The sequence below is a fragment of the Capricornis sumatraensis genome, chromosome 2 (genome assembly GCF_032405125.1).
Source record: "Capricornis sumatraensis isolate serow.1 chromosome 2, serow.2, whole genome shotgun sequence".
NCBI classification, from domain to species: domain Eukaryota; kingdom Metazoa; phylum Chordata; class Mammalia; order Artiodactyla; family Bovidae; genus Capricornis; species Capricornis sumatraensis.
The window spans coordinates 104608166-104623505 of record NC_091070.1 but is presented as its reverse complement, the minus strand read 5'-3'; the positions used below and the strand labels follow the sequence as shown (position 1 = coordinate 104623505).

General features: G+C 38.8%; 1 protein-coding gene across 1 annotated transcript in view; it reads right to left on the bottom strand.

Annotated features, from left to right (window-relative positions):
* The window catches only part of TMCO1 (transmembrane and coiled-coil domains 1), a 60954-nt gene that overhangs the window by 31231 nt on the left and 14383 nt on the right, over positions 1–15340 (bottom strand). The window contains exons 4-5 of the mRNA XM_068965277.1: positions 7943–7989; positions 6289–6356 (exon numbers count right to left, since the gene is read on the bottom strand). Coding sequence (XP_068821378.1) covers positions 6289–6356; positions 7943–7989 — 115 coding nt within the window. The remainder of the gene's footprint in view (positions 1–6288; positions 6357–7942; positions 7990–15340) is intronic.

The window sequence follows — 15340 nt, the reverse complement described above, 5'->3', positions numbered from 1 at the left end:
TAGAAGGACTCTATCTCAAAATAATAAAGGCCATATACGACAACCACATAGCAAACATTATTCCCAATGGTGAAAATCTGAAAGCATTTCTTCTAAGATCAGGAAAAAGACAAGGGTGCCCTCTCTCATCACTATTTCTCAACATAGTTTTGGAAATCCTAACCATGGCAATCAGAGAAGAAAAATAAATAAAAGGAATATAGATAAGAAAAGAAGTAAAACTCTCATTGTTTGGAGCATCAGTTCAGTTCAGTTCAGTCACTCAGTTGTGTCCGACTCTTTGCAACCCCATGAACCGCAGCACACCAGGCCTCCCTGTCCATCACCAACTCCTGGAGTCCACCCAAACCCATGTCCATGGAGTCAGTGATGCCATCCAACCATCTCATCCTCTGTCATCCCCTTCTCCTCCTGCCTTCAATCTTCCCCAGCAACAGGGTCTTTTCCAATGAGTCAGCTCTTCCCATCAGGTGGCCAAACTATTGGAGCTTCAGCTTCAGCATCAGTCTTTCTAATGAATGTTCAGGCTTGATTTACTTTACAATTGAGTGGTTTGATCTCCTTGATGTCTAAGGGAGTCTCAAGAGTCTTCTTCAGCACAACAGTTCGAAAACATCAATTCTTCCACATTCAGCCTTCTATACAGTCCAACTCTCACATCCGTATGTGACTACTGGAAAAGTCATAGCTTTGACTCTATGGACCTTTGTTGGCAAAGTGATGTCTCTGCCTTCTAATACACTGTCTAGGTTTACTATAGCTTTACTTCTAAGGAGAAGGAGAAAACACTTTTTAATTTCATGGCTGTAGTCACCAGCCACAGTGATTTTGGAGCCCAAGAAAATAAAGTCTCTCACTGTTTCCACTTTCCCCCATCTATTTGCCATGAAGTGATAGGACCGGATGCTGTGATCTCAGTTTTATGAATGCTGAGTTTTAACCCTGCTTTTTCACTCTCTTCTTTCACCTTCATCAAGGGGCTCTTTGGTTACTCTTTGCTTTTTGCCATTTGGGTAGTATCATCTGCATATCTCAGGTTGTTGCTATTTCTCCCAGAAATCTTGATTCCAGCTTGTGAGTTATCCAGCTGGCATTTCACATGATGTACTCTGCATGTAAGTTAAATAAATAGGGTGACAATATACAGCCTTGACATACTCCTTTCCCAATTTGGAACCAGTCCGTTGCTCCATGTTCAGTTCTAATTGTTGCTTCTTCTCCTGCACATAGGTTTCTCAGGAAGCAGGTGAGGTGGTCTGGTATTCCTATCTCTTTAAGAATTTTCCAGTTTGTCATGATCCACAAAGTAAGTCTTTAACGTAGTCAATGAAGCAGAAGTAGATGTTTTTCTGGAATTCTCTTGCTTTTTCTATGATCCAATGGATGTTGGCAATTTGATCTCTGGTTCCTCTGGCTTTTCTAAATTCAGCTTGTACATGTGGAAGTTCTCAGTTTATGTACTATTGAAGCCTTCAAAATCCTTCAAGCATTCTGAGCATTACCTTGCTAGCAGGTGAAATGAGCACAAATGTGCGGAAGTTGGAACATTCTTGGCCACTGCTCTTCTTTGGGATTGGAATGAAAACTGATCTTTTCCAGTTTCCACTGCTGATGTACGGAAACACAAAAGATCCTGAATAGTCAAAGAAATCTTAAGAATGAAAAATGGAGCTCGAGGAATCAACTTTCCTGACTTGAGACTTTACTACAAAGGTACAGTCATCTAGACAGTATGGTACTGGCACAAAAATGGATATACAGACCAATGGAACAAGGCAGAAAGCCCAGAGATAAACCCACGCACCTCTGGGCACCTTATCTTTGACAAAAGAGGCAAAAAAATATAATCGATAAAAGACAGCCTCTTCAATAAGGGAAAAATGGACAGCTACAACTAAAAGAATGAAACTAGAACACTTCCTAACACCATACACATAAATAAAGTCAAAATGGATTAAAAACTTAAATGTAAGTCCAGAAACTATAAAACTCTTAGAGGAAAATGTAGGCAGTACACTCTTTGACATAAATCACAGGAAGATCCCTTCTGACCCATTTCCTAGCATAATGGAAATAAAAAATAAAAATAAACAGGTGGGACCTAATGAAACTTAAAAGCTTCTGCACACTAAACAATAAACAAGATTGAAAGACAACCCTCAAAAATAACTGCAAATGAAACAACTGACAAAGATTAATCTCCAGAATATATAAGCAGCTCATACAGCTCAATTTCAAGAAAATAGCTCAATCAAAAAGTAGTCAGAAGACCTAAACAGACATTTCTCAAAAAAAGACATACACATGGCAATAAATACATGAAAGTATGCTCGATATCAGTAACTATTTGAGAAATACAAACCAAAACTACAATGTGGTATCACCTCACACCAGTCAGAATGGCCACCATCAAAAAATCTACAAACAATACATGTTGAAGAAGACATGGAAAAAAGGGAACCCTCCTACACTGTTGGTGGGAATGTAAACTGATACAGTCATTATGGAGAACAATACAAGGCTCCTTAAAAAACTAAAAACAGAACTACCATGTGACCCTGCAATCCCACTATTGGGCATATACCCTGAGAAAACCACAATTCTAAAAGACACATGTACCCTAATGTTTACTGCAGCACTATTTACAATATTATTGCCAGGACATAGAAACAACCTAGATGTCTATTGATATATGAATGTATAAAGAAGATTTGGTACATATATACAATGGAATATTACTCAGCCATAAAAAAGACCAAACTTGAGTCAGTTCTAGTAAGGTGGATGAACCTAAGAGTCTGTTACACAGAGTGATAGAAGTCAGAAAGAGAAAAACTAATATCTCACATTAACAGATATACATGGAATCCAGAACATAGTATTGATTAACTTATTTGCTGGAATGGAACGGAGACAGAGATGTAAACAATGGACTTGTGGACACAGTGCGGGAGGGAGAGAGTGAGACGAATGGAGATAAGTAACATCGACATATATACACTATCATGTGTAAAGTGGATAGCTGGTAAGAAGCTGCTATATAACACAGGAAGCCCAGATGATGACTTAGAGGGCTGGGACAGGGGGAGGGTAGGGAGGCTTAAGAGGAAGGCGATATATGTGTAATTATGGCTGATTCTCATTGTTGTATGTTAGAAACCAATACAATATTGTAAAAATTTCGAAACAAAGAAACAAACAAAAAAAGAATCCCCTGTGAAATGCAGGGCACATGGGTTCAATCCCTGGTGGGGAGAACTAAGATCCTATATGCTAAAGGGCAACTAAGTCTGTGCATCCCAACAGCTGAGCCCATGTGTGCCCCAACTAGAGAGTCCAAGTGTTGTAACAGAACATCCCACATGACATAGTGAAGTTTCCGTACGCTGCAACTAAGACCCAACACAGCCAAATAAATAAATATTAAATATATATATATATTTGAAGCAGATGTCCCTTCCATAGAGCAGCCTTTCACACCACAATGTTCACAAATAACATTAAGAAAGGGAATCACATGAATATAATGCTATATTATATTATATAGTAGTGCTATAATGCTATGTTATAGCACTATATGAAGCTATAACAGCACTATAATGGCACTGTAATAGCACTATGATTGTAGCACTATAATAGCACTATGATGCTAATATAGCACTATCATAATGCTATATTATATTATACAGCATTATATTCATGTGCTTCCAAAGAATATTCAGGACTGACTTCTCTCAGGCTTGACTGCAAGGGACTCACTCTCATGAGCCTTCTCCAACACCACATTTCAAAAGTATCAATTCTTCTTGCACTCAGCCACCTTTATAGTTCAACTCCCATATCCACACATGACCACTGGAAAAACCATAGCTTTGACTACATAGACCTTTATTGGCAAAGTAACATTTCTGCTTTTTAATATATTGTCTAGGTTTGTCATATCTTTTCTTCCAAAGAGGAAGCATCTTTTAATTTCATGCCTGTATTCACTATCTGAAGTAATTCTGGAGCCCAAGAAAATAAAACCTGTCACTGTTTCCACTGTTTCCCCATCTATTTGCCATGAAGTGATGAGACCAGATGCCATGATATTAGCTTTCTGAATGTTGACTTCTAAGCCAGCTTTTTCACTCTCCTCTTCTACTTTCATCAAGAGGCTCTTTAGTTCCTCTCTGCTTTCTGTCTTAAGGGTGGTGTCATCTGTATATCTGAAGTTATTGATATTTCTCCCAGCAATCTTGATTCTAGCTTGTGAACCATCCAGCATTTTGCATAATGTACTCTGCATATAAGTTAAACAAACAGGGTGACAATATACAGCCTTGATATACTCCTTTTCCGATTTTGAACCAGTCCATTGTTCCATGTCTGGTTCTAACTGTTGCTTATTGACCTGCATACAGGTTTCTCAGGAGTCAGGTAAGACAGTCTGATATTCCCACCTCTTTAGGAATTTTCCAGTTTGTTGTGATCCACACAGCTTACTAGTTAACTTACTAGTTAAGCTTGCTCAGTTCAGTTCAGTTCAGTCGCTCAGCTGTGTCCGACTCTTTGCGACCCCAAGAACCACAGCATGCCAGGCCTCCCTGTCCATCACCAACTCCCGGAGTCCACCCAAACCCATGTTCACTGAGTCGGTGATGCCATCCAACCATCTCATCCTGTCATCCCTTTCTCCTCCTGCCTTCAATCTTTCCCAGCATCAGGGTCTTTTCAAATGAGTCAGCTCTTTGCAACAGGTGGCCAAAGTATTGGAGTTTCAGCTTCAACATCAGTCCTTCCAATGAACACCCAGGACTTATCTCCTTTAGGATGGACTAGTTGGATCTCCTTGCAGTCCAAGGGACTCTCAAGAGTCTTCTCCAACACCACAGTTCAAAAGCATCAATTCTGTGCTCAGCTTTCTTTATAGTCCAACTCTCACATCCACACACGACCACTGGAAAAACTACACCCTTGACTAGATGGATCTTTGTTGACAAAGTAATGCCTCTGCTTTTTAATATGCTGTCTAGGTTAAGCTTGCTAGTTAACTATAAAATCTTTCAGTGTTTGGTTTGACTGGTAATCCATGGTAAAATATATCCAAGAAATAAGAGAAAGCATAGCAGTGAAAAAAGAATACTGAGATTAGAGTTATAAATTAGAACTTATGAGATTTCTATATAACCTGGGCAAGTTATTTAATCTTCCAAAGGTCCTTTTCAAAATCACTAGTTAAGTGGAAATTTTGTATTGAAATAATTTTGGACATTCCCTTTGGTCTCTCACCTAACCAGTCCCTTTCCACCCCCGTACTATATACTTCACACACACATATGTCTGGTAACATCCATTAATTTATTGATTTATTGGTCTTTTCTTTCCATAAAATTTTAATACTATTGAGGGCAAGGAACACATCTTATTTGTTATATTCTGATACCTAGCACAATTCCTGGCACAAAGTAGCTACTTAACAGGTGTGAAGAGAACAGACCAGTGTTGGGGGGATGAGTACAAGGAAAGGGAGAGACAGAAATGAGGCAGGGAGGGGGTAAAGAGAAGAGTAAGAGGACAATCCTAATATGTATGGGATAGCTCAGGTGAGCTTTGAAAGGTAATAAATGATTGCTTGAAATCTTTGGCTACTTTCCCAGCTTCTGTCAAAATCAGTCCCATAATCATTCAGGCCTGCTACGCATTAGTTTAGAAAACAGTAACTTACCTTATCGTTAAACAAGATTATAGTTGTAAAGATTATTTTAAGAATCAAAATATCTCTGAATGACTGACTACCTTCATTGGGAAGCAGTTTGCTAAAAAGGAACTTAAAAACCCAAGGGACATACTAAACTCTTTTTAGAGGCCTCATAATAGCTTAGTCTTCACTTTATACATAAGATAACCCTCTTAATTTAGAGGGTGAAAAAGTTACCATATAACTGTATTCTAACAAAATTAAATTTCCCTGAATTTTGACAACTGGATTGAGGATAAGAGAATGTCCATGTTCTTAGGTAACACATAGTTTTAGTAGTTATGAATAAAGGGGCATGAAATCCACATCAAACTTCTGAAAGAGTCAGAAAAATTTATACAAATAATATATGAATGAGCAAAACATTTATGATATAGAGAAACAGAAAAAAAGAAAGCAAATGAGGAAAAATGTTAACAATTGTGAATCTGGTTAATGGATATACTAGTCCTATAACTTTTCTGTAAATATGAAATATCAAAATATTACAAAAAAGTTAACTGTCCACACAGAGCAAGTTAGATAAAGCCATATAAAAGGATACTCACATGGAATTAAACATTCCCATTAAGGCAGTAAAACAAAAGCCAATTGCAAACATGGATTTCATTCGAACCTGCAAGGAGATCAACAAACTGTCACTTCACACTAAAGGAAAACCACTACTAAAGCATATCCCCCCAAATTTTGATATCATATCATTTTTAAAAGATGCTCCTTGGCAAAAAACTGTCTGTTGTCTAACCCACCCTCCACCTCCAAGGCCTCTTCTTGTCACCTTCTGATGAACCGTACTGGAGTGCCCACATGACCTAATTCCGGCCAACGAGTGACGAGTATAAGTACTAACTAGAACTTTTAAAAGGGGCAAACTTGGCTAGCATCCCTTTAGGCCTTCTGACCATACTTCCTGTCTGGAATGAAGAACGTAATTCCTGACAGTAAAGCAACATCAAACAACCAAATGACTATAAGCTAAGGAAGGCCAACTGGAGTCTTTAGCGACACTACTGTGCTGCCATACCAGCCCGGGACTACCAACCTCTACCTCTTGATCAAGTAAAAAAACGATCACATGTTCAAGTATATAAGGTATTTGGTTTCTTGAGGCTAGCTACTTTCTTAATTACATGTGCCATGAAAGTATAAATAAACAAAAGATCATAAAGGCATGACTAACAGTTTATCAGAAAATTTCATCTCTTCTTTCTGCAGTTTTTAAATTTGGTCTCTTGAACGTGGAGTAACTATGACAACAGAAAAGCTATTTTCAAAAAAATATACTTCTAAATTATAATCTTTCTTAAAAAGAATTTCAAGGCACTTCTCTGGTGGTCCAGTAGTTAAGAATCCACCTTGCAATGCAGGGGATGCAGGTTCAATCCCTGGGTGGAGAATTAAGATACCACATGCCACGGAGCAACGAAGCCTGCACGCAACAACTAGAGAGTCTGTGAGTTGCAATGAAAGATCCCATGTGATGCAAACTGACAGCCAAATAAACGAACAAATAAATACATTTTTTTTTTAAAAGAGTTTTAAGAAACAGAAGATAAAATAATATAGCAAAGGTCTTTCAGTAAGCAAATGGTAACTGTTGCACAATTTAAGTGTCTTGTATTGAATATACAGAAATTAGGCAGAAAAATTAGTTAAGCCATATAATTTGCCTACCTATGCCTCAGAAAGACGTGCTTGAAAAAACTCTACTCTTTATAAATAATGAGTAAATGGCTAATAAAAACACTTTTCCTTACACTTTATGATATGCCTGACCTTCAGAACAAAAGGCCTCTTAAAGAATAAAGGCCATCTATGATGTTCCAAAGGTTATGATGGGATTACCAGGTCACCAAAAGCCAAAGATTCAGTAATAATGTAAGGAAGAAAAGAAAATAAGTGACTTCATTTGAAAACATAAGGGAAAAGCTAAAAAAAAAACAAAAACAAAACTGTGTGTAAATGACAAAATTATGACCTCAAGACACCCTTAAAAAAAGAAGCTATTCATATTACCAACATGAAGCTTCAGCCCTGTAGCACAATTTCACTTCTATTTGGTCTAGGAACACCCATTACATTATTTATAGCATGCATAACTATAAATTTCTGAAGAGGTAAAGTGCAATGTACTTGATGCAAATCATGGTCTTTTGCTGAAAAACATGTGGTTTATCATGAAGTTATATTTAGGAATCTTACCATTGACAGATCTCTGTTGTTATTCTTCAGTTTCTCTTCTTGCCGCTCTGCAAGGAATTAATGAACTAGTTAATATACACAGCACTGAGCAAGAAGCAGATGTTAAACTGTCACTGACTGGTGACTACAATGTTTCTGTCTCAGTTATCACTTAATAAGATAAGCTGAATACTTGGAATACCATATACTTTGTACTAACAGAAAATTCAAATGCAGGAGAGCACTAAAATAATTCAATTTAAATAAATAAAAATCTTAAAAGTTTAATTTTAAAATTTACCTCTGGTATTAAGTGTTTCAACTCTGTACATTAAGATATAATCTTGTTATTATATCAATGGGAGGTATAATCATAATGACTACACTTAGATTTCAAATATTAATTACCCATCTCAAGTTTCTTTCCCCCTTTTTCAGTTTAAGAGAGCATAGCATCTAAAAATTAAAAGCCAATTAAGATAAAGTTAGGTTCAGCTTGTTTCATCTTACAGTCAAATGAAGCTAAAAATAAGCACACTTTCATATTTAAGTCACTTGGAAAGCTAGGAAATTTGACATATATTTCAAGAAAATTGTTATATACACCAAATCTAAACTGCTAAAGAAGTTTCAGCTACACATTAATGCTCTTATCTACTGTATCCCATGAACACTGTTGTTCAGTTGCTAAGTTGTGTACTGTTTTTTGCAACCCCATGAACTGCAGCACACCAGGTTTCCCTGTCCTCTACTGCCTTCTGGAGTTTGCTTAAATTCATGTGGAGTTAGTGATGTCATCCAACCATCTCATCTTTCTGTCGTCCCCTCCTCCTCTTGCCCTCAATCTTTCCCAACATCAGGGTCTTGTCCAATGAGTCAGTTCTACACATCAGGTGGCCAAACTACTGGAGCTTCAGCTTAAGCATCAGTCTTTCTAATGAATGTTAGGGGCTGATATCCCTTAGGATTGACTGGTTTGATCTCCTTGCTGTCCAAGGGATTCTCAAGAGTCTTCTCTTGAGAACCACCAGAATCCGAAAGCATCAAAGCTTCGGCTCTTGGCCTTGTTTATGGTCCAACTCTCATATCCAAGCATGACCGCTGGAAAAACCTCAGCTTTGACTATATGGACCTCTGTCTGCAAAGTGATGTCTCTGCTTTTCAATATACTGCCTACGTTTTTCATAGCTTTTCTTCCAAGAAGCAAGTGTTTTTTTTTTTTAATTTCATGGCTGCAGTCACCATCTGCAGTGATTTTGGAGCCCAAGAAAAGAAAATCTGTCATTGTTTCCCGATCAATTTGTCATAAAGTGATGGGACCGGATGCCATGATATTAGTTTTCTGAATGTTGAGTTTTTCACTCTCTGCTTTTGCACTCCCCGCTTTCAACTTCTTCAAGCGGTTCTTTAGTTCCTCTTTGTTTCCTGCCATTTGGGTAGTATCATCTGCATATCTGAAGTCGTTGATATCTCTCCCAGCAATCTTTGATTCCAGCTTGTGGGTCATCTAGCCTGGCATTTCACATGCTGTACTCTGCATATAAGTTAAATAAGCAGGGTGACAATATATGGTCTTGAGGTGCTCCTTTCCCAATTTTGAACCAGTCTGTTGTTCTATGTCCAGTTCTAACTATTGCTTCTTGTCCTGAATATAGGTTTCTCAAGAGACAGGTATGGTGGTCTGGTATTCCTGTCTCTTGAAGAATTTTCCAGTTTGTTGTGATCCACACAGAAAAAGTCTTTAATGTAGTCAATGAAGCAGAAGTAGATGTTTTTCTGGAAATCTCTTGCTTTTTCTATGGTCCGATGGATGTTGGCAATATGATCGCTGGTTCCTCTGCCTTTTCTAAATCCAGCATGTACATCTAAAAGTTCTCGGTTCATGTACTGCTAAAGCCTAGCTTGAAGGATTTTGAGCATTGTCTGGCTAGCATGTGAAATGAGAGCAACTGCACGGTAGCTTGAACGTTCTTTAGTACTGCCCTTCTTTGGGACTGGAATGAAAACTGACTTTTTCTAGTCGTGTGGCCACTGCTGAGTTTCCCATCAACATATTGGACTTTACTGCTGTGCCTATGAAGAAACTGAGGTCCAGCAAAGGAGAAGTGACTTCTCAGAGCCCACACAGGTATTTTACGGCAAAGCCAGGACTAGAATCCAAGTTTCCCAACCTCCAATCCAATGATCTCTATACCATGCTACTGCTTTCTTTGATCATGTATTTTTATCACCAGGATTAATTCACTCAACAAATACTTATTGATTACCTACTACATGCCAAGCACTTTTCTGGGTACTAGGGATAAATGAATGATCAAAACACACACCAATTCATACCCTCACAAGAATATTATGAAATAAAAATATAAAAAAAACCTCTAAAATAAAAAAAAACATACAATTGGAATATATTAAAGTGGTATGAGGGCTGGCAAGTTCAGGCAGGTAAAAAGAATGGAAGGAAGAAAAACAGGCCTACAGGAACTGCAGACTGGACTGCAGTTTTCAAACAACGCATGGGTGAGATGAATGTATGACTTTGTCTTAAACAGTTCCTACCCAGTTTGTTCTCCATGGAGGAAAGGATACAGGCAGGAAAGAGCTGAAGGTGAAGATATATGGAAGAAAATGAACAAAATGGGATGGAGCTAAGGTGTATCTCAAGGGCTAGAGCTCCTTTTCTATTGAACAGCTCTCTTACAATATAATAAGACATTTTAAAACTGGGGGTTTGAGGACTGGGGTAAGAGATGACTAGAAGTTAAACAGGCAAAGAACAAGTAGAAATGGAAAAGGACTGCCACTGAGACATGAAAAGAAAGGTATAGAAAAGCATCTGTGCTAGAAACCTGCACATCCTTGACTTCCTACTCTATCTTCAATCAAACACCCAGTTCTATTCATTATACCTCATAAATACTTATGAAATCTACCGCCTCCCCTCCTCCTTACTATCACTTCCAACATCTCTTACCTGTATTACTTTCAAACCTAACAGACCTCACTGTCTCCAAACTTCTCTCCTCAAATTCACGTTCCACATAAATGCATATCAGATCTACCAAAAGGCAAACTGAACAAGATCATGATACTCGCCAAGAGTATCCTTCCATGGCTTTTTATCCCTGTAAGATCATGTTTATTTCTTTCTCTCTCTTTTTCTTGGCTGTGTCATGCAGCATGTGGGATCTTAGATCCCTGACCAGGGATCAAACCCTTATCCTCTGCAGTGGAAGTGCACAGTCCAGTGAAACTGGACCACCAGGAAGTCCCAAGATGACATTTCAATATCACTTGCAAGTCCTGTATCTGGCTCCTGTTTCCTTCTGAAGCCACATTTCTGACCACTCCCATAAATTTTTATGTTCTTACATCACCAAAGTTCCTTTATATATGATGATTTTCTCTTGATTCAGCATCTTTGTGCATAAAGTTTCTTTTACCTTGGGTGACCAAGTGTCCCAGCTTTCCTAGATTGTTCCAGTTTTAGCTCTGAAAATCTCACATCCCAAGAAACTCCTTGGGCGAAACAAATTGGAATGATTGGCCACCCTACTTCTATCTAGACTATTTCATCCTATCCTATCAAATCCTTTCCTGGCTAGCCTATAACTCAACTTTTAAGCCTCAGCTTTTATGTCACCTCCTTTGGAAAATCTTGATTCTTTAAGCAATACTATTCTAAAAGAACTTTCTACAATTATCAAAATATCTTATATCTGTGCTATCAATATAGCTACATATAGCTACTGAGCAGTGAAATATGACCAGTGTGATTGAGGTCCTAAAATTTTAACTCCATTTAATTTCAATTAATTTAAAATCTGAACAGTCAAAGGTAGCTAGGGGGTGCAGAATTGGATAATACAGTGTTAGGACACTGGATTAAAACTTCTGATTCAGTAAAACCTAGGAGTAAGACTCAGACTCAATACTCTGTTCACCTGATGTGAAGAGCCAACTCTTTGGAAAAGACCCTGATGCCGGGAAAGATTGAAGGCAGTAGGAGAAGGGGACAACAGAGGGCGACATGGTTGGATGGTATCACTGACTCAATGGACATGAGTTTGAGCAAGCTCTGGGAGATGGTGAAGGGACAGGGAAGCCTGGAGTGCTGCAGTCCATGGAGTTGCAAAGAGTTGGACACAACTGAGCAACTGAACAACAACAAAGACTCAGAACCCTTCATTTTAACAAACATCTCAAGCAAAACTGATATGGGTGGCCTAGAGACCATGTATGAGAAATACTATATAGAAAGAACTGTAGGATACAAGCCAAAGTCAGGTGCAGGCAAAAATTAAATCCTGTGAAGCACTGCATACCAGAAGAGAGAAAAGTACTATAAATTTATAGTGAGCCCAATGTCTGGCTTATCCCAGGGCTTGCTCTGTCTGCAGGAATTGCTTTAATACAGTTCTTGCCTTCTTGTAACCAGTTAATTCAGCTTTTCCTGAGTTCTTGATCACATATACCCTTAAATTCCTCATTACTTGAGATAGCTTACTATAACCAAAGAGCTAAATAAAATACATCAAAAGTAGTTTATCTTCTATGAGAGGGAAACATAAAATAACCAAAATATCTGCTCCTGAAATTAAGAATGAAAAATATAGTCTTCAGACACCTCAGTTTCAAATTAATGGCTCTACCTAAGACCACAATCTAAGGGTGTCACCTAAGTGATATCAATGACATTTTGATTCTCTCAAACACTAAATTTGCTGACCTTTCCCCTCTTATTAAAAACTCCCTTCTTTCAAAGCAGCAATATCACTCTTTATAGTCCCCTCATCACTGTGTGTGTGTGTGTGTATGATGCATACTAACTCGCTTCAGTCACGTTCAACTCTCTGGGACCGTATGGACTGTAACCCACCAGGCTCCTCTGACTGCAGGATTCTCCAGACAAGAATACTGGAGTGGGTAGCCATTCCCCCCTCCAGGGGATATTCCTGACCCAGGGATCAAACTTTGTGTCTCTTACGTCTCCTGTGTTGGCAGGTGGGTTCTTATCACTACTGCCGCCTGGGAAGCCCAGTACATATATATATATGTTTATTTATTTGGCTGTGCTGGGTCTTGGTCGCAGTTTGAGGGATCTTTTAGTTGCAGCAAGTGGCAAGTGGGATCCAGCTCCCTGACCAGTGATTGAGCCCAAGGCCCCTGTATTTTTAGTGCAGAGTCTTAGTCCACTGGACTACCAGGGAAGTCCCTAAACATTTAATTTTTAAAGAAGCCCAAGTAGGGAATCTGAGGAAAGTAAAAATAAGGATTGCTGCTACTGCTGCTAAGTCATTTCAGTCATATCCGACTCTGTGCGATCCCATAGACGGCAGCCCACCAGGCTCCTCTGTCCCTGGGATTCTCCAGGCAAGAACACTGGAGTGGGTAGCCATTTCCTTCTCCAATGCATGAAAGTGAAAAGTGAAAGTGAAGTCGCTCAGTCCGACTCTTAGCGACCCCATGGACTGCAGCCCACCAGGCTCCTCTTCCAGGCTTCTCCGTCCATGGGATTTTCCAGGCTACATAAGGGTTACATAATAAAATTACATTGATAGATAGGGTCAGTGACAGAAATGCATTTAATGGTCTCATAAAGCTGCTGGAAATGAATAGCAAATCTGACTCTACGCTTATTAGCAGCTGGTTTAAAGTAGGAAGAAAAACCATCAGTTCAAACACAGTGTCAGTAAGATAAAAGTAAATCAATTATTTATGAGAATCACTGCTTGTCTTGATATTTTAAACTACTAGAGTTTCCATAATCTCTTGTCAAAGGAATACCATCTAATGTAAGTAATGTAATGTTCTCAATAAACAGTCCATAGTACTGCTAAAATACAATTGTATCTGGCTGAGTTTTTCATGACATACCTAAAGTGCAATGTTAAGGCAAAATATAGTTGAAGCAATTTTATAAAGGCCCAAATAATACAAGTTTAGGTTTAAAGATTTCTGATCAGCCAGTTCAGTCACTCAGTTGTGTCCAACTCTTTGCGACCCGATGGACTGCAGCATACCAGGCTTCCCTGTCCATCACCAACTCCCAAAGCCTACTCAAACTCACGTCTATCGTGTTGATGATGCCATCCAACCATCTCATCTTCTGTCATCCCCTTCTCCTCCTGGCTTCAATCTTTCCCAGCATTAGGGTCTTTTCCAATGAGTGGGTTCTTCACATCAGATGGCCAAAGTATTGGAGCTTCAGCTTCAGCATCAGTCCCTCCAATGAATATTCAGAACTGATTTCCTTTAGGATTGACTGGTTGGACCTTCTTGTAGTCCAAGGGACTCTTAAGAGTATTCTCCAACACCAGAGGTCAAAAGCATCAATTCTTCGGTGCTCAGCTTTCTTTATAGTCCAACTCTCACATCCATACACGACTACTGAAAAAACCATTGCTTTGAATAGATGGAGCTTTGATGGTAAAGTAATGGTTCTGCTTTTTAATATGTTGTCTAGGTTGGTCAGAGCTTTTCTTCCAAGGAGCAAGCGTCTTTTAATTTTATGGCTGCAGTTACCATCTGCAGTGATTTTGGAGCCCCCCAAAATAAAGTCTCTATTTCCATTGTTTTCCCATCTATCTGCCATGAAATGATGGGACCGGATGCCATGATCTTAGTTTTATGAATTCTGAGTTTTAAGCCAACTTTTTCACTCTCCTCTTTCACTTTTATCAAGAGGCTCTTTAGTTCGTCTTCACTTTCTGCCATAAGGGTGGTGTCATCTGTGTATCTGAGGTTATTGGTATTTCTCTGTGCAATCCTGATTCCAGCTTATGCTTCATCCATTCATCCAATCTGGCATTTCACATGATGTACTCTGTATATAAGTTAAATAATCAGGGTGACAATATACAGCCTTGACGTACTTCTTTCGCGATTGGAACCAGTCTGTTGTTCCATGTCCGGTTCTAACTGCTGCTTCCTAATCTGCATACAGATTTTTCAGGAGGCAGGTCAAGTGGTCTGCTATTCCTATCTCTTGAAGAATTTTCCAGTTTCTTGTTGTCCACACAGTCAAAGGCTTTGGCATAGTCAATAAAGCCAAAGTAGATGTTTTTCTGGAACTCTCTTGCTTTTTCAATGATCTGTAGATGTTGGCAATTTGATCTCTGGTTCCTGGGCCTTTTCTAAACCCAGCTTGAACATCTGGAAGTTCATGGTTCACGTACTGTTGAAGCCTGGCTTGGAGAATTTTGAGCACTGCTTTATTAAAGTGTGAGATGAGTGCAATTATGTGGTAGTTTGAACATTCTTTGGCATTGCCTTTCTTTGGGATTGGAATGAAAACTGACCTTTTCCAGTCCTGTGGCTACTGCTGAGTTTTCCAAATCTGCTGGCATATTGAGTACAGCACTTTCACAGCATCATCTTTTAGGATCTGAAATAGCTTAATTGGAATTCCATCACCTC